The sequence below is a fragment of the Mytilus trossulus genome, chromosome 6, assembly GCF_036588685.1.
Source record: "Mytilus trossulus isolate FHL-02 chromosome 6, PNRI_Mtr1.1.1.hap1, whole genome shotgun sequence".
NCBI lineage: Eukaryota > Metazoa > Mollusca > Bivalvia > Mytilida > Mytilidae > Mytilus > Mytilus trossulus.
The window spans coordinates 72,592,192-72,615,874 of NC_086378.1; the positions used below are offsets into that span (position 1 = coordinate 72,592,192).

General features: G+C 32.4%; 2 protein-coding genes across 2 annotated transcripts; both read right to left on the reverse strand.

The window, feature by feature from the left end:
• Positions 1–3,740: 3,740 nt before the first annotated feature.
• On the reverse strand, positions 3,741–6,002 carry LOC134722989 (uncharacterized). The gene is made up of 2 exons (XM_063586621.1): positions 4,534–6,002; positions 3,741–4,308 (listed from the first exon to the last, which is right to left on the reverse strand). The coding sequence occupies exons 1-2, from the start codon at positions 4,743–4,745 to the stop codon at positions 3,741–3,743; spliced, it is 780 nt and encodes a 259-aa protein (XP_063442691.1). The 5' UTR covers positions 4,746–6,002.
• A 2,272-nt stretch (positions 6,003–8,274) lies between these two features.
• Positions 8,275–23,073, reverse strand: LOC134722992 (uncharacterized). Its single transcript, XM_063586622.1, has 13 exons — positions 22,306–23,073; positions 17,829–19,115; positions 16,293–16,349; positions 15,520–15,591; positions 14,825–14,890; positions 14,367–14,432; positions 13,880–13,945; positions 13,298–13,363; positions 12,205–12,288; positions 11,462–11,521; positions 10,726–10,845; positions 10,251–10,337; positions 8,275–9,484 (listed from the first exon to the last, which is right to left on the reverse strand). Exons 1-13 carry the CDS (start codon positions 22,913–22,915, stop codon positions 9,186–9,188), a joined length of 2,940 nt encoding a protein of 979 aa, XP_063442692.1. The 5' UTR covers positions 22,916–23,073; the 3' UTR covers positions 8,275–9,185.
• Positions 23,074–23,683: the final 610 nt, after the last annotated feature.

The following is a 23,683-nucleotide window of genomic DNA, read 5'->3' on the forward strand; positions in this document are numbered from 1 at the left end:
TCTTTGTTTATAATGATCTTCATATTAATATTTGATTATAACTATTATATATTCATGTAATACTTTTCTTTTGATAATTTTGTGATTTTTGTCAACTTTGAATTGACATGTAGGAGACTAATTAAGGTTTGTTTTTATTGCAATTACCAATTGAGTATAGCTGTAGGAAAATATATATATGATAAAAGATAAATCAGGCATGAAAATTCATCTAATTAGCACAAACTAAATTAAAAGATGGACAAATGCATTGTTTAAAATTTTAAAAAATGTATTTGGACCGGACATGTAAAATGCAATGATTTTTAGTATTTACATATTGTTTACAATTTGATTAAATATTTCTATTAAAATTTAACACAGTTTCAACAGTAACTTTATTTCATTCATATTTAAACTTCCATAAACTGCACCTTGGAATACATATAAATTATGAAACAAAAAAACTCTTAATTATGATACTTCTTTATCAAATTAATTTAATTCAAAATAATTCAGAGATCATTGGTGATTAAGTGTAATGTATATATATGTAGTGAAATATGGTGTTTATTTAAATAAATGAAGTTTAATTTGAAGTTATCATTTTACAATTGAACCAAATAAAATACTTTCTCAAAAATGCTATAGTTATATTAAACGTTTATTCATTCACATCATTCAACATGTTTTGTTTTAAATCCATTGTAATCAGATGTAATCATGATTACTTTGTCAATGTAATCAGATGTAATCATGATTACTTTGCCAATGTAATCATTAATTTAATCAGACACTTTCAGAAATGATGTAATCATTTAATTTAATATAATCATACAAATGACAAAGTAATTGTAATTTAATCAATTATATTGAAAGTAATCGGACCCATCTCTGATAGGATTTTCATCAGGAATAGGATGAAGGCTAATTTCTACCCTACTTTCATTTTGGCCAAATCACTACTTTCACTTTCAACACTATTTTTTTCCCCATATGTTTTAGACTACGAACAAAGGGAATTAATTGTGGTCTGAGGCCTATAATACTTGTGTTATTTGTGTTATTTGTGTTATCAGTATTAGGCCAAATCATATTTTTTGCGGGAACTTGTGGCTTTGAGTATTTGGCCAAAAATATAATCAATTTGCAGATTTAGCCAAGAAAAGGAAAAAGCAAGTTTTATGCCAACTAAAATATCATCAAGATGTGAACAAAAGAATGATGAATGTGTTCTACATACGTTATATTGTCCTATTTTGCGAATCTAGAGAAGCTGATCTTTCTGGAACCGTCGAGTACAGTTTGAATTTAGAGCAAAGGAAAGGTCATCGAAATAACTCAAACCAGTATACTGTCGGTTTGACCGTATACCGAAAAGAGATACTGAAACACAAGACTGTCGGAAGAACATAACATTAATTGAAAATAGAATCTACCAGAAACACATATATTTATTAATTTACAGTGGCTTTAATATCCCGTCACCGAGCGGCTCTCATTTAAATATCTTAATTCAAGCCGGTAATTTAGCAAATTATAATAGAAATCGCTATTTCACTGACACCAGCAAGACAGTGAATTTGCCATGTTACCACTGAACGAACTAAGGGCACTCATTTTTCCGGTTCTTTGTAAAGAGTTAAATTTGATATTTCCTTTTGAAAGGTACTTTGAAAATTAGACTGGTTCGTCTGTCTAGATAAATATGCATAGAACAAGGTGATCATATATAGCGGGATCCCAGTCTACTTTGAAAATGTGCATTCAAGTAGAATGTATGGTAACTCAGAGACATTATACACAGAGATTGGCAACTCTGTGAAATCCCGTTAAAGATCGCGGCCCCGGGATGAGATTCTCGTCGATAAACTTTAGGACTAGCCTGGGGTCCTGGCTAATCTTGTCAGTATACTTACGACGCGCAGCTAGATTGGGCCGGATCCCAGGCTAACTTTAGGACATGCGCGGGACTGTTAAGGCATATTTAGGTATTTTTTCCCGGATTTTTTACTAAGGGGAGATAACTCCATGTTCCGCCATTATTTTTCACTACGTCATCAGTGCACACCCAGCGTCGGAAGGAAATATTTCGTTATATGGTAGAAACAGACCATGCATTGTTGTCTGAGTATTCCGATATGGTGTATGACTATTTAAGGTTCTATAATTCGTCATAATAATTACATTTATAAGTAAAGTTTATTTATCTTAGCAGTTTTTCTATCGCGGACTTAGCCCCGCCTATTTTGACTAAACGACCAATCAAAATCATTCGGGGTCTTTCAAGAGCTTGTATTCTGAATGGGTGAGAGCACCTGTTTGATCAACGAGTAAAGTGACTTTTCCTAGAAAAACCTGAAATAAACTGTAGAATCGGGTTTCTTTGGGCAAGACAAGTAATTGTTAGGACATTTATGATTGCATGCATCAAGTAAGTCAAATAATAATGGAGAAAAGACCTCAATTAACGATATTCTGTTATCCGAACATACGGGCATTTTCAAAACGAGTAATCTCCCTTTCCTAGTTACGCCGATTTCCGATGTCAAGGAGGTGAAGCTTTGATGTATAGATAATAGGGCAGATGCTCATTTTTAATAAAGAATTTGTCGTGAATGCACCTGTGTCTTATATTGTTATTTTAATTGAAACATGCCCAAGTCATGTTGTGCAGTTGGCTGTAAAAATCACAACTTGATGCTGAAAAGATTATCATTCTTTAGATTTCCTAGAAATGCCGACAGACAAATTAAGTGGTTAGCTGCACTTAAAAGAGACAAACCAGACGGTACACCGTGGGTTCCAACAAAACACTCAGTAATATGTAGCGAGCATTTCATCACAGGTAATTCATTTGTATTTCACTTCATGTTTAAAATGATTATAAATTAATTAATTACTCTGTTTAAAACATACAGATACACCATCTTAACTGTTTTATTTCAACTCACAAACACACACCTTCAAATATTTTTTTTTCAGCACTTACCGTCTTGTTATTTTTTAATTCCTAAAGACAAGTTTTTAAAATCCTGTTTTTGAATATTTTTCATTTAATTTAACTTATTTTAAGTCCGTTTGCAATACCTTTATAATTGATGTAAAATAAAACATTTTGAAGTCAAATGGATATTAGAAATTATTTTAATGAATCCCAAGCCATGTGCGATTGTATATCTTGTTTGATTAGCCACGATCGTATTCCTGTTGAAATTAATAGCGATATTAAAATTACAAACACCAAAGATAACAGGTAGATGTGGTCATCTGGCAAAGATAAAATTTAGAATCAAGCTGTTTTTATAAGGTGCTAACAAGTTGGTCAGTCTGATAACATACGAACTGTTTATCTTGAATTGAAACTAATTAACAGAAAGGTGATTCTGACCACATTAACATAAATAAGTATTGTGTTTGCATTAAGACAAGTGAAACCCGAATTTTAAATGTTACCTTGAATTTATTGGTCATTAAAATACGCTGTTTAAAATCAAAACAAATTCAAATAAATACACCTCTCGATTTGAACTATTTGTATAGTACATGTATTTAAAAATATATCTAGACTATCTAACCTCTAATCATTTTTTTTCCATTAACTGAATTGAGTAAATATAATATTTCAGGTAAACCAAATGAAGATCACGACCACCCTGACTATGTGCCTTCTGTGTTCTCCTTTGCTGTAACCAATACAAAGACAGTTAAACAGAAAAAAATAGAGCGTTATGAAAACGTAGCTAAAAGGAAAATCCACTTCACATCACCAGATTTAGCAGTGAAAAGAGTGAAATTTGACCAATGCGTTGTTCATGCCATGTTAAAGATGAGCTCTGTTTTTGAGTAACATCGTAGATATACACGATTGTCTCTTTATTCATGCTGTAACTATCATTAATTTCGGAGCATTTCCTGCTTAAATCTATTTTTGTGAAGTCTGCATACTCTGTCTTGTACAGAGATCTAAGACATTGTGGTACAATCGGATCTGAGGAAACAGTTTTTTGCCAGTGAAATTTGTCAGAGAAGTTGTCAAATGTACTTAAAACCACAGGTTTGCTGTTACAAGCATGCAAAGTTTGAAGAAGAGTCTGTTGTTCTTGTTGGGTTGATGACAAATGTCGAACTTTCACCTTCTTTGCTTTGTTTATACAGCTGGTTTTATAGAATTGAATGTCTTTTACGGGCGCAGGCTGTACCTTTTTAACGAAATCAGCATTCCACTTGCATGGTAGCTCAGTGCAAAGTTTAGTGGTATATCCCAGTCTCACAGCGGCTTCTACTTTGAAGAGAAGGGCTGCAATATGGGAACATGATTCTGCAAGCCTAAAAAAAAATAGGATTTTTGTTTTGCTATCTAGAGATATATGTGTACAGACTATTATGACAAGTTTCATACATAAAAAAATATTGTGACCTTTTTTCCATTACTTTTTTCCTGTCTTTACATTAACCGTCGTAAGCAAATCAAAAAAAAAAGAGAACAACCTTCAAAGTAACCTGAATGCATATAATAAATATAAATGATTTCAATACGATTTTAAAACCTACCCTGCCATGCAATTGCAGTGAGCCACGGCTACTGAACCATCTCCAGAGAGGGCAACCCATGGGTGATGAGGTTCCTCGTTCAGTCTTTGTGAAGGCCTAACATCTGCTTTCAGTATAGTGTATGCACTGGTGGCAGGCTTATAGCTGTAAACTGTCTGAACCCATCCTGACTGAAAATAGTTGTGGGCATCCAAACTCTTATAGGATTTCATACTTTCTCGGGTAAAAATGCCTGAAAATCATATATTGACTAACATAAGAATAAGTCCTTGCGGCTGGGTGTATTTACTGTCCTATATTCAATTTAAATTTAATAGGTTCCAATATTAACCTTTTTAAAAAGTTCACTCTAAATATGGTACACATATATGTCAAGATACCGGTATAAGCAAAAACAATTTAAATTACTAGAAAAAAAAAATAACAGATTTTTGTAAAAAGGCGAAGGCTAAAAGAATTTATTCTGTTCCATAGTACCTTAAGCATACAAGGAGCTTTGTACATTTTTTTGTACATTATTTAATTTTCAGTATAACTGACAAATATTTTAAAACACATGTTTAAAACATTTAATACGTAACCTAGTATTATTCCTAATAAATTAAAGTAATATTCTGTAACATTCTTAAAAGTTATTCACTTTTTATTTTAATCTATATCTTCAGCTTCATGTCATTTTAAAAACTTGACACATATCCTAATTATAACTTCGTGTATTAATTAAAGTTTACATGGACACTAAACGAATATAAAAATCTATCCTTTCACACCTGACCTGGGAGGAAATCACCCACTGTGCAAAGTTTATTGCCAAAGATGTGTCATCTCATCTTCATTTATAACAACTTCTATCATGGTCCGCGTCCTTTACATTTAATTTTTGTTTTTTAAATCAAACTTAAAAGAACAAAATTATAACCAAATTAACTTTGCTACACAATAAATCTATATTACATATGTATTAATCTGTGTTTAGTTCTAAATAATATCGCCGTGAATATATATTTTTTTATATTTTGTTAGTTATTTCAAGGATGTGTTTATTATTTTTCTGCTTACTTTTAATACACAGAGACATATTCATACTAATATTTCACTGCATAAATCGGCACACCCTTATTCTTCAAAACCGGAAAAAATAATTAAAGTTATCTATAGGTGTGCTCAGCTTAATAATTTTTAATTCTAAATACCTGGCGAGTCAATTAAATATGAATACACATCTCCAAACTGGAGATCTGGCCAACAAGATGGGTTATTTTTCCAAACACCTGCAGGGAACTTGTATGGACATTCATCACTGTTAATTAACACTAATTTGGTACTATAACGACCTTGTGCCACACTGTCTAGCTTATCAAAATAATTGTATGCCATCTAATTATTGTTTACACCTTAATTAATAAATGTAAAGTGTTATCTCAATTAACTTACCCTCGGGTATTACCACTGACCATTAGCGGTGATTGGAGTATCTAGGGTAAAGCGTCACCTACAGTGATGCCCGGATGCTGTAACTACCGGCTGATACGTCACGCCGGATAACAGAATATTGGTGTCAGAACGTCAATTTTTTTACCAGAACACGTGTTTAACTGCTAACCTGTTTCAGTGTTTGTCGTGTCGCTGCATCAAATCCGTTGATTAAGCGATGCCTGTCAAGAAGATATTTATTTAATCATTTATTTAGTTTGATGATTTGCTATCTATTGCGAAAATCTGTCATAAATAATAACTAAATTGTGCCCGAAACAGTGCAGAGCTTTATCCTAAAAGGGAAAAGGGGGGGGGGGGGGGGGGCTCCAGTCATGCTTCTGTGATTCCCTGTACAAATAATCGAGTAGTCTAAGATAAAATCAACCAAACTTTCCCATCCAAGGGGGATCTGCCTATGGCTATGTGAAAAATGCAGTCAAAATGACCATTTGTTGGCATTTCAAATACAATGTATCTCCAGACATTTGAAAATTCAAATACAGAATTCTTCAACTTTTGTCGATAGCTATAAACTGAATAAGTACAGCTATTCAGTGCATCTCTCTATTTGCAAAGGAATATGAAGTCATAAAATCAACATATATACAGATCTATGCACTTTAGTAGACATGTATGAAGCTACATATCTCACTTTGGCATTAATATGACACATGCTTGACAAAACTGCAAACCACATAACGAATCTCAGCAGATTATGAGATTCATTATATGTATAATGAATATCTTTAAACAAAAGGGAAATGAGTGTATTTCGTCAATTTGATCCACAATTACAAAAGAATTTTAAGCGCCTGATACATGTAGATGTGCACTAAAATAAAAATTAAACACAAGAACTTTTCTGCAGCTAATACAGTCTGTACTGTAATCTAATTAAAGTTCATTTTCATATACTATGAAGACTCAGAAGAAAAAAGCCCTATCCATATGTTATCTGATAAGCTGTATACTTGATATATCCCTCCAATTTCTATTTGAGACACTTGGCTACATTGTATTTGTATGTTCTGATTGGCCTTATAATCTGAAGTTGCCTGCCGCAAAAGGGATTGTTGCTTGACACAAGTATCACACTCTTTCAATCCGGGGTCATGTCCTTAATTCCAAAAAATTGAAAATATTCAGTTTGGTTTTTTTTGCTTATCTTAGGTCGTTACCGGGTGCCAAAATTCAACATACATGTATGCATGAATTTTAAGCAAAAATTATAAGATTATAGAGAAATTAATTTCGATGACAATGCATGAATCTTAGGCAAAATGCATGATTTTGGCAGTTCTGCACCTGTCCTCTAACTCCTACATGTGTTAAGTCTTTAAGGAGCCATGGGTGGGCGGGGTAAGTAAGTTCTTGAATTAACAAAATCCATCTGAAGTCCAATAAAACAAATTGGAACAGAGTTTAACACAAGTTCTATATGTTTCTGGATAAGTATTAGGTGCAGACAGACTTTATCTAAGTACTGAAGTGCTGAACAGTGGATGACCGCAAGTTCTTGTGGATAGCAGAAACAGGTCAGATCTCTTAACAACTCTACCTAAAACTGACACATTCTTGTTTAGTTGTTAATTGGTCTTCTCTATTTTTACAAGTTTATCCTGGAGTTTTTTGTTTTTATTACTTGAAATTAAACTTCGCCACATTATGTATTCATGTGCCTGTCCCAAGTCAGGATAGTTTGTTGCTGTGTTACATTTTTGATTTTCAGTATTTTTTTGTGCTTTAGGGCATTACTTTTCTTGTTTGCATTGGTTTACATTTGTCATTTCAAGGCCTTATACAGATTACTATGCAGTAGTGGTTTTGCTCATTGTTGAAGGCTGTGCTGTATGATCACATACAGTCTTGACAGTTGACTTGTTAATTTCCGTGTCATTTAACTTTGGTCTCTTGTGAAGGGCTGTCTCATTTGCAATCACACCACATCTTTTTAATATACATTTGTGAGGGGGGTTAGGAGGGGTCCTGATACCAAAATCCTGGGCTTAGAATCCCAAAATCCTGATCTTAAAAACACCTGATCCGAGGGTCCCGATTAAGGTCCAATTAATTCCCCCTCATTTGTATTTACAAATTAACAATAAAGTATAACAACACAAATATTAGTGGCTATATATTTATGATAATGTGTCATTTATGAATGTATTTGAATAAACAATTTTTTCATGTACATATAAAAGACTAAGATGTTAAAAATGTTTACTCTTAATTAAATTTTCTGCATTTGACAAATTTGAGAAAAATATATAATTGTAATCCTCAACATGTAAGGAAAAATCCAGAATTCATAATATAATTGTAATCCTTAGCATGTAAGCAAAAATCTAGAATTCATAATATATTAAGACAAATTAGTATAGAAAATATTCCATAAATTGATTTAACTTTTATGTTTTCATCTTTTATTAATTAAAAATAATTAATTTATCTATCATAAGCTTGACATCCATTTTTACAAAGTTACTGGTTAGATATTGATATTACACATGTTATAACAAAATATGTTACTGTAACTGGAAACCTATCAAACAGTTCAAAGTAGATGGATAACAATCAAATAACTCAAAAGTACCATAATTTAACTGCCACCTTAATGTTTCCCTGGCACCATAACTCAATGATTATTGACAATTTGTCTAAATTTAAATACCATCCATTGTTAAAACCTGAGGAAGCTCACAGAAAATGGTATTTACATTTTTTTACTAACATTATCTTTATTACATAACAAACTCAAACTTCATAAAACCTTCAAAGTACACAAGTACCTGGTTTCAATGTTGACCTTTTATTTTTGTCAAGTGACAACTGTTAGTTTTTGAAATGAGCTTAATTACATTAAAAAAAACCTAAATAAACATTTTGCAGAAAAAGTCTTGATGTTTTAACTTCCATATACATGTAAATACATTAACATGTAAAATAGATACATGTGTTGAATTCAACGCAGTCCGATGAAAAAAACAATAAAAACAAGATTTTCATTTTGAATTGCTTTCTCTTTGAAATAATTATATATAACATAACATTCAGCTTATCAAAAAAGAAAAACCCAATAATCCTTCTAAATCTATGATATATACTTATCACTGCAACAAGATAATTACCATTTGAATTTAAATATATATAAGAATGAAAACCTGACCAAAATTGGGTTAAAAGAAATATACTTTCCATTTTTTCAAAAGCATTTCTGCTTTTTTTAGTTTACCAGATATTATACGATCAAACTTTGATTCCAAAAACAATTTCTTTAGTGTGTTATGTTCCTTTGATATTGCAGTTTGTAACTTAGCCATAGCAATATCAAATGAAGATTTAAACGATCTGTTGCCTGGATATTTTTCAAGAAGAGTTTGGTATTTGATGACATCTATTATTTCTCTATTCTCATCACCTAACAGATCTTTGCAAAAGTCCATCTCTGTTTTAGGTTTTTGAACATCTGCCATCACTGTAAATAAAATACAGTTCTATGTAGGAAATGCATTTATTTAAAATACAGATAAAAAAAAGTGTTCAATAAAAATTTTCATATTATGCACAATAAACTTTTTTCAAAACATAAAAGTTCGTTCGTATACATTGAAATTTGTTGTTACATAGGGTACTTGGTCAAATCATGACACACTGGTTTACGGTTTACAGCTATTACTTGTCATAGATATACTTAACTTTTGGAACCAGGTTAAGTAATTTAATTGGTGTGCTGACAATAATAATTAAGGAACCTCAGAGTTTAAAGGTAGCTAGATGATTTGATCATGATTAAGTAAGTTTTATCAACAGAATGTGAATCAAATGATTTAAAATGAAACCTCCCAAAAAAGCAGTAAAATGAAAATAGATGAACGGACAGAAGAATACAGAGGGTCCTAGATGTCAGTCCTGTGTCCTCTTTTTAACTATATTTTTTTGTCCAGTTATGTTTTTGTTTATAATTATTGAGTATACGACTGTTGGCTTGCCTATATTCCTGTGTCTTGGCAATACAAGAATGAGGTACACTAGATACAAATGTACTATAAATTAGGATATTCATGTCAATTAAAAAGTGATCATCATTTAAATGTTTTAATATGAGGGGGGGGGGGGGGAGAATTCCTGTCATTAATTTTTATTTTGTTTTATGCACTTTTAATTTCAAAAGCAAGATTATTATTGACAAAAAGAACAACTTATTTTTATTAATTACAACATGTATAAATTGTTCAATTTACCTTTACTTGAATCTAATACATATTGATGGACCATATTCATTTTGTCAATTTGTCCAAGTTCTAGCAGAATCCCCTTATTACTTTTACCTGAAAATAAAACATCACATTTATCAAGTTTGAAGAGACAATTCATTTTATTATTTATTAAACATGTATGTACAAAAGACGAAAATGATTTGTTTCTGAATTCTCTAAGCATGGAAATCATATATGAAACTTGAAAATTACAGCATCTTTTCAGTTGGAAAGTAAATTATTATTAGACCCCTACCGTTGAAGTTGAAGGGGACTTAAGTTTGCACTCTCAGTCTGTCTAAAATATTCTGAAATAGACAGTTGAATACTGGACCGTGCACGATTCAGTCTCCACTTGTAATTGATATTGCAGGTTTTCACTTTATTTGAAAAAGGACTGTTTATGTCGTTCTGACACAACAAGTCATACATGTAATAGTTTCAATAGGATGTACATTACCTTTTTTGTCTTCAAAAAGATTCCTTTTAACTTGCAATTTTCTCTTCCTAATGGTTGTTCTACATGTACTTGCTGTATAACTTGACCTGTCATCATTGTCACATATAGCAGATTTCTTATCTGTAATAAGATTTGCATTTGGATTATTGTATATTGAAAAATTCAAATATTTGTCAAATAATGCATGCAATAAGCAGATAACATCGTTATCATAGATCATGAAGATAGGGAGCTAGGCCTAAAATAAAATATTGTTTGTTTCCCCAATCCCGACCGACCCTGCAAAATTGGTGCTGCTCATAAAATTTTATTGTCAAAACTAAGTCGAATATTATTTTATTCATTTTGGATTGTCACGCTTGCTGGATCGTCTGATAATGTTCAAGCTTTTTAGAAAATAAAGTTATTTCCCTACCTACCTACCGTCACCTGGCTTGGCAGGGTCGGGATTGGGGAAACAAACAATATTTTAATTTAGGCCCTACCATGGCCATTTAAACTGACAACTTTCATCATTTTCAGTTACATGTACATGTAGTTGTGAAGTTTGTTCAACAATGGTTTCATGAATATAAAGGTATGAAATGGAATAAAAAATTAAAAAAACCAAGCCAAAGCAAGAAAAAAATAATTTAAGGTCTGCCGAGCAATATATTTTATGGTAAAAATGGTATTTCATAAATGCCAGTTTTAATGTAACTGATTGAGTTTTAAGTTTTTATTATAATTATCATACCTTTGTTAATATATGAGTTGTAAAGAACTTTAACTTTGTCATCTTCCAAATGCTTATATCCTGAAAGATAAAACATTGAACCTAAAAACTTCATCCATCAAACTTAATTATAAATATAAAGTTACCAATGTTTATAAATATATTAATACATAGATAAGTTAGATTTGTTTTATATTTATAGGTACATGTATTGTATGTGTTACTGGAATACTAAAAATTATATGCCAAGGCCAAATAAAAATATATGTGTGGTTACAGTAACATTCTTTTAGGAAATGAGGGTCGGTAGGTGAGGAATTTCATTTTATTTATTTTTAAATTTTTATGATGGACATGATGGATTGTCAAAATCAATAAAAAAAAATGTGTTGAATACAGTATTATACATGCCTCTACCGGAAGTTCCACATTTTTCAAGTGTTACTGGGAAAAAAATAAATAGCCATGTTACGTTTCTTGTTAATTTTGTTGCATTTAAGAATTGATATTTCTGATGAAGTTCAGATATTAAACGGGAATCTATGAATTTAATTATTTAAATTCACAATCCTCCAAATTTGATCAATTAATTGTTGTTTTCAGAAATGACACAAAAAAAGTTCTTGGGTCTTTCTGGTAACTGGAACCACAATTACATTTTTATTTAGCCCAATTGTGTAAAAAATGAACAATGAATTTCTTTACATGCAATTCCTATGCATTTTTCAGTCATCAGAAATCTCATTTTAAAACAAAAGACTAACTTGTTGAAAGCTGTTTATCTATTACTTTTCTTGCAGCAAATTTCTCATCAACATTGTGTACAGTATGATTTGATAACTGGTAGCCTGTAAATAAGGATAAAGGAAAATGAAATTAAAATAAAGTTCATTACATTTTATATATTAGTTTTTTAATATTACTTTTCAGACACAAAGACTACTGTTGAAAATTTGTTGGTAACTTGGTGGATGGATTTAACCAAATTATTGGTAATATGCAAAAGTAAAGATTAAAGTTGAGGACCTCCAGACATTCTTCAAGGACCACCACAGGGAGATAAGAATTCTTTGACAACAGGCTTTCATTCTAAAAAAAAACCCAAGTATTTGTAAAGTTTTGCTGGTTAACCAAAAACACTGATAAGTATTGAAAAACCATGTAGAATTATTTTGTTAACTTTTCAGTTTTTGGCATGATGTGTATTAGATTTTAAAATTTACAATGGTCTCCAGAAAGGGAAACAATCTGTTTAGATGAAATGGTCATTGAATCATCATCTTAAATAAAAATATGGCTGAATTATTTGTCTTTAAAGGTTTTGCATTTTAGAAGTATTCATATTGGAGAAATCATGAACATAAACCACATTCACTTTGGACACTTTAAGACATTGAAATATAAGACAAATTCATCAGTTTTGTGAATTGATAGTTTTGACCCTTATTGTTTACTAGGTAGCTCATTTGGAAGAGCACCTCAACCCAGTTGAGGAGGTTCCAGGTTCAAATCCTGGCCTAGTACTTATGCTGGCTACAGTTTACTGCAGTTTTTATACGCCTGTTTACGGGACGTATGATGGTATACCGTTGATCGTACGTTATCAACTTGTTGAACATTAATTCAAAAACACTTTAACCAATATGCCTGAAACTTTGAAGAAATGTTTATACATGTATCTATAATGTAAGCTCCTGCATGTTTTTTTTCTCATGAATTCTGGATTTTGTAGGTTCTGAGTTGTGGGACATTTTCATTCAGTTTCATTGTTACAAGAAATTTAATAAACAAACAACGAGTACACATATTTCATATTGGATTGATAATTCTGCAATATTTATTTTTTTTAGTTTATACCTGTCTCTTCATGATTGGTGTGATTTTCCTCCACAGTCGGAATAAATGCTGGTTCCTGCTCATCATCTGAAAAAATTTAAAACTGGTAAGAAATAATAGTTTTTGGAAAGTTTGCTATAGCTTACTTATGCTGAGTTCACACGTAATTCGAATTCAACACATCTTACGTCAATTTTAATTTGAATTACAATGCATGTCAAATTGCCTTAACTGTCCAAACAACCTTAACTTTTGATTAGTTTTAACAAAAGCATATATGTAATGTGAATTGGATAATTACAATTTAATAGCCAATTCGAATTAAAAAGAAGAGTGTGTATACCTATTTAACGAATTTGCATTCAATTTGAATTAAATGTATGTGTTAGCAAGGCATATAGCTACCTTCCTAAGGTATTGGCCTCAAACTTCTAGTGACAGATTACAGCAAATGTTTTGCTCCAAGATAATTAATAACTAGTGTTAAAAACATTGCTTTATATTGAAAGATGCTTTTGAAATTTTACCAAACGTCAGATGGAATAATAAAGGTTGGCAGCAAAAAGTCTTATTATAAAATTATTTCAGGATACTTTGACCTACCTGATTGCTCATCATTACTCATGTTACTTGTTGTTGTTGCCTGAATAGAATGTTGGACTGCTGTATCTAAAAAAAAAAAAAAAAGATAATTATGTTGCTTAACCTACAAAACTCTTTGTGCTGCTAAGTTGCTTAAGTCTTAAGGTGGTACCCAACACTTTAACTAAAATTAATTTGGATCGTTTAATTTTCATAAAATTTTGACAAATTATTTACTTTGACCCTTTGACAAAAATATAAAAATTTCAAAAAATTTGAACCAACCGTTTTATCAGAAAAAATACACTGGTTATATAGCAGTTTGACAAATGCTTATTTTGATCATTGAGAAGCTTAATATTCCCTTTACAACACGACGTAATTAAAACGTTTAGCTGATTTTACAGAGTTATCTCCCTGTAGTGTTAGGTACCACCTTAAGTCAATATTGGGTTGTAACATGTTTTATATTGATAATGCTGCAATATTTTTTTTTTTTAGTTTATACCTGTCTCTTCATGATTGATGTGATTTTCCTCCACAGTCGGAATAAATGCTGGTTCCTGCTCATCATCTGAAAAAATTAAAAACTGGTAAGAAATAATAGTTTTTGAAAATTTGCTGTACTTACTATAAAAAGGAGATAACTCTGCAAATGAAAGATAAATTCTGTAATCCGCAAGTAAGGAATAAACTATAATCAACAAGTTTATGACAAATACAAAATAAGAAACAAACAATACACATGATACAACTGCAATTCATAAATACATACACAATCATTTTATATGTGTAATTAGTTCAAATACCCGAATAAACAAATTGGTATTGATGAAACTTCACAGACCATCATACATACAGGGGCTACTGAGGTTGTGCATGATGAGTATAATCCGGTCAGAATATCATGTTAATTATAAATGTAATTTGATGAGAATGTTAAATATTTTTCATTTTAGTAAATACCTGTCTCTTCATGATTGCTGCGAGTTTCATCCACAGTTGGAATAAATGCAGGTTCATGCTCATCATCTAAAAAACAAAGAAACTGGTAAGAAATAATACAGTTCATCGGTGTGGAAATGCCTTGCATGACTCATACAGTGTACATTGAAACACATGGACAAGTATTTTTTTAAATCTTACTTTCAATGGACAAAAAAAATCACATGACAAAGTTCAATTTCGTAAAATTTTACTGGACAAGTAACATTTACAGCTAGACTTGTCCAGAGACAAGTACTTGCAACATAATTTCCACACTGCTGCAGTTTTTGAGACCAAATAAATGCAAACAATCATAATGCAATGATTTATTGCATATCATGAGAGAAAAAAGTTAAAACACTACAAAAAATTGTTCTTTATATATATAATGTCCTTTGTTCCTAGATATAGGAAGATGTTGTAGGAGTGTCAATGAGACAACTCTCCACCCAAATAACAATTTATAAAAGTAAACCATTAAAGGTCAAAGGCCTTCATCACAGAGTCTTGGCTAACACCTAACAACAAGCTATGAAGGACCCAAAACTACTAGTGTAAAACCATTCTAACAGGAAAAACAATGGTCGTATCTATTAAAAAAAAAACAAGAAATGAAACATGAAATGAAAGCAAAAACTCTAATTAAACAAATATTTCAGGATACTTTGACCTACCAGATTGCTCAACACTATTTGTTGATGTTGCCTGGATACCTGTGCTAACATTCGGATAGGGGACTTCTTTGTCTACAAGAAATAAGGTGTAGTTTTAGATAGTTGTGTGTTTTTATTATGTTGATTTTCCTCTTCATAGATTTTTAGTTAATAATAACAGAAATCTTTAAAATTTTAACACAAGGTTAATGACCACAAAAGAAAGGTTTGGAGTGATTTTGGGAGTTATGGTTCCAAGGAATTAGGGGCTAAAAGGGTCCAAAATTAGACTGTTTGATTTCATCAAAACTTGAAATATTTGGGTTCTTTGACATTTCAAATCTAACCGTGTTTTCAGATTCTTAATTTTTTGGTTCTGTTTTCAAATTGGTCTACATTTAGGTCCAAAGGGGTCCAAAATTAAACTAAGCTTGATTTTAACAAAAATTGAATTCTTAGGGTTCTTTGATATATGCTGAATCTAAACAGGTACTTAGATTATGGGCCCAGTTTTTAAGTTGGTGCAAATCGTGGTCCAAAATTATTATATTGTATTATAAGTATTGTGTAATAGCAAGAAATTTTCAATTGCACAGTATTCTGCAATAGCAAGAAATCTTCAAGAATTGACTTCTGGTTGTATTAAGCTGCGCCCTGCAGAGCATCTGGTTGTATTTTACACTTAAAAACCTTTTAAGGCTTTGGTCAATTTTGTGCTGCTGAGAGGTTTCAATATGGTTGCAATGAAAGCATTGTAAGTTAATATTCTGTGAAGACGCATGTACATGTATTACCTTTCTTTCTTTCATTCAACACTATAACAATTTTTCCATCTTGACCCCTTTTTTTAGCTCACCTGGCCCGAAGGGCCAAGTGAGCTTTTCCCATCACTTTGCGTCCGGCGTCCGTCGTCCGTCGTCTGTCGTCCGTCGTCCGTCGTCGTTAACTTTTACAAAAATCTTCTCCTCTGAAACTACTGGGCCAAATCAAACCAAACTTGGCCACAATCATCATTGGGGTATCTAGTTTAAAAAATGTGTGGCGTGACCCGGTCAACCAACCAAGATGGCCGCCAGGGCTAAAAATAGAACATAGGGGTAAAATGCAGTTTTTGGCTTATAACTCAAAAACCAAAGCATTTATAGCAAATCTGACATGGGGTAAAAATGTTTATCAGGTCAAGATCTATCTGCCCTGAAATTTTCAGATGAATCGGTCAATCGGTTGTTGGGTTGCTGCCCCTGAATTGGTAATTTTAAGGAAATTTTGCTGTTTTTGGTTTTTATCTTGAATATTATTATAGATAGAGATAAACTGTAAACAGCAATAATGTTCAGCAAAGTAAGATCTACAAATAAGTCAACATGACCAAAATGGTCAGTTGACCCGTTTAGGAGTTATTGCCCTTTATAGTAAATTTTTAACCATTTTTCGTAAATCTTAGTTATCTTTACAAAAATCTTCTCCTCTGAAACTACTGGGCCAAATTAATCCAAACTTGGCAACAATCATCCTTGGGGTATCTAGTTTAAAAAATGTGTGGCGTGACCAGGTCAACCAACCAAGATTGCCACAAAGGCTAAAAATAGAACATAGGGGTAAAATGCAGTTTTTGGCTTATAACTCAAAACCAAAGCATTTAGAGCAATCTGACTTGGGGTGAATTTGTTTATCAGATCAATATCTATCTGCCCTGTAATTGGAAGATGAATCTGACAACCTGTTGTTGGGTTGCTGCCCGTGAATCGGTAATTTTAAGGAAATTTTGCTGTTTTTGGTTATTATCTTGAATATTATTATAGATAAAGATAAACTGTAAACAGCAATAATGTTCAGCAAAGTAGGATCTATAAATAAGTCAACATGACCGAAATGGTCAATTGACCCCCTAAGGAGTTATTGTCCTTTATAGTCAATTTTTAACAATTTTCATAAAATTTTAAATTTTTAATTAACATTTCCACTGATACTACTGGGCCAATTTCAATATAGATAGAGATAATTGTAAGCAGCAAGACTGTTTAGTAAAGTAAGATTTAAAAACACATCACCATCAACAAAACACAATTTTGTCATGAATTCATCTGCTTCCTTTGTTTAATATTCACATATACCAAGGTGAGCGACACAGGCTCTTTAGAGCCTCTAGTTTAACTTAAGTAAAGGCAATGACAGATTTTTTGTTTCATATTGATCTATGCAATTTTGCCAGATTTTTTCATTTTCCTCATGTTTTTGTTTTAAGGAAGAAGATCTGAAATGCAAAAGAAGAGGCCCATCATCTCTGAAAGGAGGTTCCTGCTGACTGTCATGAAAGACCACAGAATCACCATTGAAGTGCCACCAGATGTTTTCTCCAGGTTTAACAAATTCAGCAATCCTGCTTAAATGTGTTTGATACAAAGATGATTTGTTCATTAGGATGTCTTTGTTAAATACAGAACTTGTTCTTTCTGGTAGTAGTTTAGCTAGGCGACTTATCTCACATTCTTGTTTTTTTAAGGAGTCTAATCTGTCATCAGCTTGTGATTGACAATTGTATCTGATGATAGCATTGTCAATCACATCACCAGGTTTTCTGTTTGAAGTGGTCTCGGAAATTCTTCTAAGAAGTCCAAAAGATCTCTCCTCATCTTCAGTAAGAACAGATTTGGTGTTCATGATCCTGTATGTTTCAGCTAGATGTGTAACAATGGAGTGAAAATGGTTACCATAGAACTTTCTTTGTGTCATTTTCACAGGATTAGCAATTACAGACTTCGCCAATACTCCAAATAAAAAGGTTATGTTGAAAAGGCGAAGTACTTGCCTTGGACTTCTTTTCTCCTCAGGGCTGTAAGCAATGTGAATAATTTCCACCATGGAAGAAACCATCTTGACTATATCATTAGATATCTTGTCATCTAAGAAGAGAGAGTGAACCAATTTCTCCAGTTTGATGGCAATACATCTGGCATCCGAACCCTTAAGTTGGTTTTTATCACCAATGGCCTTTGTTGTAAACTTTTCAAGTGCCATCTTTGTCTCAGGATCTTCCACATGGTGTGGAAGTTCTGTTAAAACATTTTGCACCACATTTGTTATATCATGCAATGGTTCACACTGCATGATCTCATAATGGGCAATATGATGTTCAGAGGCTGATGTTGATGGGTTATTTAGCATCAGTGCTGGTGGTCTGCAGATTCCATGTAACAGCTCTGTCAGTTCTTGTTGTAGGGATGGCTTATCTTCTTTTATGATTTCGATTTTCCTATAATCCAATTCATTGATAATTTCTTCTTTTTTTAAATTTTTGAAGGGATTAAAATTACCTCCCTCAATTTTTTTCCACAAATACCCTTCAGTTACAAGTTTTCGTCTGTCTTCCAGATCCTGAGGTTTTTGCTTGTAGCAGCTTTCAAGATTAATATGGGCTTTTGATGGAATACCACAAAGACAGCTGTATGCTCCACCTCTCTGTTGTCCTGCTTCAAACTGTCTTGCCGGGTTGTCGCCACTGAAAACTCTTATTTTGTCCGTGAAAGTGACATCTTGGAATTTGGTTCCTTCAGATACTTCTACAATGTCCTCCATTCTGGTCTGTATATAAGTTCTTTGGTCTTGATCTGTACTTGCTGAAATTGTATCCCAGTTTATTCAAAATATTCTCCAGAGACAGATTTGATCAGTTTCAAATTCTATCAAGGAATCTGGTCGACAACTTAATATTTTTTTTGCAACACAGATTTCATTGAATAATCTTAAAAAGTTGTTTTTTCAAAAAGTGAAACAGGCTTTTAAAAAGGGTAGGACTGGAGAGTAAAAGTAATTTTGATTTAAAAGCCATTGCATCTTGTTTGATTTTCTTACGAGGGAAACTATAGGCCCTTAACAAAAAATGTCTTTATTTGCAATATTTGGACACAAATGTAATATTTGTAATAGTACCCTGTTTTCTTTTCATGAAATAGGACAAAGAAATGTTTAATTGGTAATCATACCCCATTTTATTTTTATGGAATAGGACAAAGAAATGTATATTTGGTAATCATGTCCCATCTTATTTTAAGCTCACCTGGCCCGAAGGGCCAAGTGAGCTTTTCCCATCACTTTGCGTCCGGCGTCCGTCGTCGTCTGTCGTCCGTCGTCCGTCGTCGTTGTTAACTTTTACAAAAATCTTCTCCTCTGAAACTACTGGGCCAAATTAAACCAAACTTGGCCACTATCATTATTGGGGTATCTAGTTTAAAAAATGTGTCCGGTGACCCGGCCAACTAACCAAGATGGCCGCCATGGCTAAAAATAGAACATAGGGGTAAAATGCAGTTTTTGGCTTATAACTCAAAAACCAAAGCATTTAGAGGAAATCTGACATGGGGTAAAAATGTTTATCAGGGCAAGATCTATCTGCCCTGAAATTTTCAGATGAATCGGTCAACCCGTTGTTGGGTTGCTGCCCCTGAATTGGTAATTTTGTGGAAATTTTGCAGTTTTTGGTTATTATCTTGAATATTATTATAGATAGAGATAAACTGTAAACAGCAATAATGTTCAGCAAAGTAAGATCTACAAATAAGTCAACATGACCAAAATGGTCAGTTGATCCGTTTAGGAGTTATTGCCCTTTATAGTCAATTTTTAACCATTTTTCGTAAATTAAAGTAATCTTTTACAAAAATCTTCTCCTCTGAAACTACTTGGCCAAATTAATCCAAACTTGGCCACAATCATCATTGGGGTATCTAGTTTAAAAAATGTGTGGCGTGACCCAGTCAACCAACCAAGATGGCAGCCACGGCTAAAAATAGAACATAGGGGTAAACTGCAGTTTTTGGCTTATAACTCAAAAACCAAAGCATTTAGAGGAAATCTGACATGGGGTAAAAATGTTTATCAGGTCAAAATCTATCTGCCCTGAAATTTTCAGATGAATCGGTCAACCCGTTGTTGGGTTGCTGCCCCTGAATTGGTAATTTTGTGGAAATTTTGCAGTTTTTGGTTATTATCTTGAATATTATTATAGATAAAGATAAACTGTAAACAGCAATAATGTTTAGTAAAGTAGGATTTACAAATAAGTCAACATGACCGAAATGGTCAGTTGACCCGTTTAGGAGTTATTGCCCTTTATAGTCAATTTTTAACCATTTTTCGTAAATCTTAGTTATCTTTTACAAAAATCTTCTCCTCTGAAACTACTGGGCCAAATTGAACCAAACTTGGCCACAATCATCATTGGGGTATCTAGTTTAATAAATGTGTGGCGTGACCCTGTCAACCAACCAAGATGGCCGCCACGGCAAAAAATAGAACATAGGGGTAAAATGCAGTTTTTGGCTTATAACTCAAAAACCAAAGCATTTAGAGGAAATCTGACAAGGGTAAAAATGTTTATCAGGTCAAGATCTATCTGCCCTGAAATTTTCAGATGAATCGGTCAACCCGTTGTTGGGTTGCTGCCCCTGAATTGGTAATTTTGTGGAAATTTTGCAGTTTTTGGTTATTATCTTGAATATTATTATAGATAGAGATAAACTGTAAACAGCAATAATGTTTAGTAAAGTAGGATTTACAAATAAGTCAACATGACCGAAATGGTCAGTTGACCCGTTTAGGAGTTATTGCCCTTTATAGTCAATTTTTAACCATTTTTCGTAAATCTTAGTTATCTTTTACAAAAATCTTCTCCTCTGAAACTACTGGGCCAAATTAATCCAGACTTGGCAATCATCATCTTTGGGGTATCTTGTTTTAAAAATGTGTCCGGTGACCCGACTTTCAAATCAAGATGGCCGCCACAGCTAAAAATAGAACATAGGGGTAAAATGCAGTTTTTGGCTTATAACTCAAAAACCAAAGCATTTAGAGCAAATCCAACACGGGGTAAAATTATTACTCAGATCAAGATCTATCTGCCCTATAATTTTCAGATGAATCTGACAACCCGTTGTTGGGTTGCTGCCCCTGAATCGGTAATTTTAAGGAAATTTTGCTGTTTTTGGTTATTATCTTAAATTTTATTATAGATAGAGATAAACTGTAAACAGCAATTATGTTCAGCAAAGTAAGATTTACAAATAAGTCAACATGACCGAAATTGTCAATTGACCCCCTAAGGAGTTATTGTCCTTTATAGTCAATTTTTAACAATTTTCATAAAATTTGTAAATTTTTATTAACATTTTCCACTGAAACTACTGGGCCAAGTTCATTATAGATAGAGATAAATGTAAGCAGCAAGACTAGTAAAGTAAGATTTACAAACACATCACCATCACCAAAACACAATTTTGTCATGAATCCATCTGCTTCCTTTGTTTAATATTCACATAGACCAAGGTGAGCGACACAGGCTCTTTGGAGCCTCTAGTTATTGAATAGGACACAAATGTATTATTGGTTATCATACCCCATTTTATTTTCATGGAATAGGACAAAGAAATGTATAATTGATAATCATACCCCATTTTATTTTCATGGAATAGGACAAAGAAATGTTTAATAGGTAATCAAACCCCATTTTATTTTCATGGAAAAGGACACAGAAATGTAAAATTGGTAAACATACTTTATTTTGTTTATATAGAATAGGAAACAGAAATGTTTAATAGGTATTCATACCCCATTTTATTTTCATGGAATAGGACAAAGAAATATATAATTGGTAATCAAACCCAATTTTATTTTCATGAGTTGGAGAAAGAGTACCATTTGTAGTCGTACCCCATTTTCTTTTTAAATAGAATTTGATCAGTTACAAACTCTTTCCATACAATATTTCTCCTTATACTTTATATATTTGTTGTCATGTAGTACTTTTTTTACCTGATTGTCCTAAAATATACAGTTGTGGCCTTTCAACAATTTTCTGTATGTCTATATCTTTGATGGTAGGATTTTTTTCCAGATACTCTTTGCTTGTTAGAAAATTTGCAGAGTCATACATGTAACTTATCATGAAATTTATGTAGGTATGGCTAAGAATATCAGAATGGTCATGCCAGACTTTAATGTTTCTTGATCTTTGAATTGCCTTCAAGATGTTACGTTTTGTTTCTGTGTTGCTGTTGCAGTGATGATTCTCTTGCAAGTTGATCAGACACTTGTCTAGCTCAGGCTCTGTTAATTCGTCATAATATTCATCAGTGTTCACTCTAAGAACCCCAGCTGCATGTAACCTATGGTTTTCTTTTTCCAATATTTCTTTTAATGGAATTTTTCTACCATAGACTGTTTTTGATTTTTCAATAAGGTTTCCTTCCTTATTTATCGTTGTTGTTAGGAAGGTTTTTGGAGCTATCTTTTTTCCAATGTTAATTTCGCCTGACTCTACCTTTTCCTTAACTATACCTCTCAGTATTTTGGCTGACCTTGGTGTATTGATAGAAATCTTTGTCTTCAGCAACCTTTTTTTTGCACGACGAACACGGCGCATGTAATCCCTGCCGCTGACTCGACTTTGCTTGTTAAATTTGTAAATATCTATTCCTAATGAAAAAAATAAAGGCAGATTGAAAGCAACTGTTTCAGACCATCAAAGTTCATTTTAACATTATCAAAAGGGATGCCAAATTAGATTTTTGATGAATTTACTAAACATAGAATATAATAGTGCAAGTTTAGCATCTGTGTACTATGGACACATTCTATAATTGCTACAGTATGGTTCTGATTGGGTAATAATAGCAACTCCTTTCTTTTTTTTTTTTAAATCAAATTGATATGTCTTACAAAAATATTTTTTACTGTTTTTGCCATTCAGGATGTGGATTGCTTGATTACAAATTTACTTTTAATAGCAAACTTTTAAATAAAGAGTTTAAAGCAATCCATGGATCTATTAAAAATTTATATTCAGTAAATATTAAAAAATAAAGGAGTCTGTAAAAATTGCTTTCATTATACCTTGCTCTTTAGCATATGCCATTAAAATCTGTCCTGAATTGAGTGGCATTTTGTTATTTAGATTTTGAAAGTTGTGCTTTCTTGCCATGCTGGTCCAATTTATTATTTGACCCTCTTCAATAGTTGATATTTCCTCAATGAAATTCTCTCTGTCAAATTTGTATTTATCAAAATTCCCGTGATGTTTTTTTGGTTTCAGTTTTCCAAGCTGTTCTTGCTCTAGTTTCTTTTGGGTAATCTTTCTTGCCTCTTCTTTTGTTGAAAAAAATATCATCCTCTCGCGGTCATGGCTTTTATA

What these genes read in the sequence shown, in the direction of transcription:
- LOC134722989 (XM_063586621.1), bottom strand. Translation starts at nt 4,745, where the DNA reads ATGAAATCCTATAAGAGTTTGGATGCCCACAACTATTTTCAGTCAGGA. An exon ending in CACTGCAATTGCATGGCAGG is followed by an intron (nt 4,309 to 4,533) that starts GTAGGTTTTAAA and finishes ATTTTTTTTTAG; the next exon opens with GCTTGCAGAATCATGTTCCC.
- LOC134722992 (XM_063586622.1), bottom strand. Translation starts at nt 22,915, where the DNA reads ATGCGCCGTGTTCGTCGTGCAAAAAAAAGGTTGCTGAAGACAAAGATT. An exon ending in CATCTGGTGGCACTTCAATG is followed by an intron (nt 16,350 to 17,828) that starts GTGATTCTGTGG and finishes GGGCCAGGTGAG; the next exon opens with CTAAAAAAAGGGGTCAAGAT. An exon ending in CATCAATCATGAAGAGACAG is followed by an intron (nt 13,946 to 14,366) that starts GTATAAACTAAA and finishes TTTTTTTTTTAG; the next exon opens with ATACAGCAGTCCAACATTCT.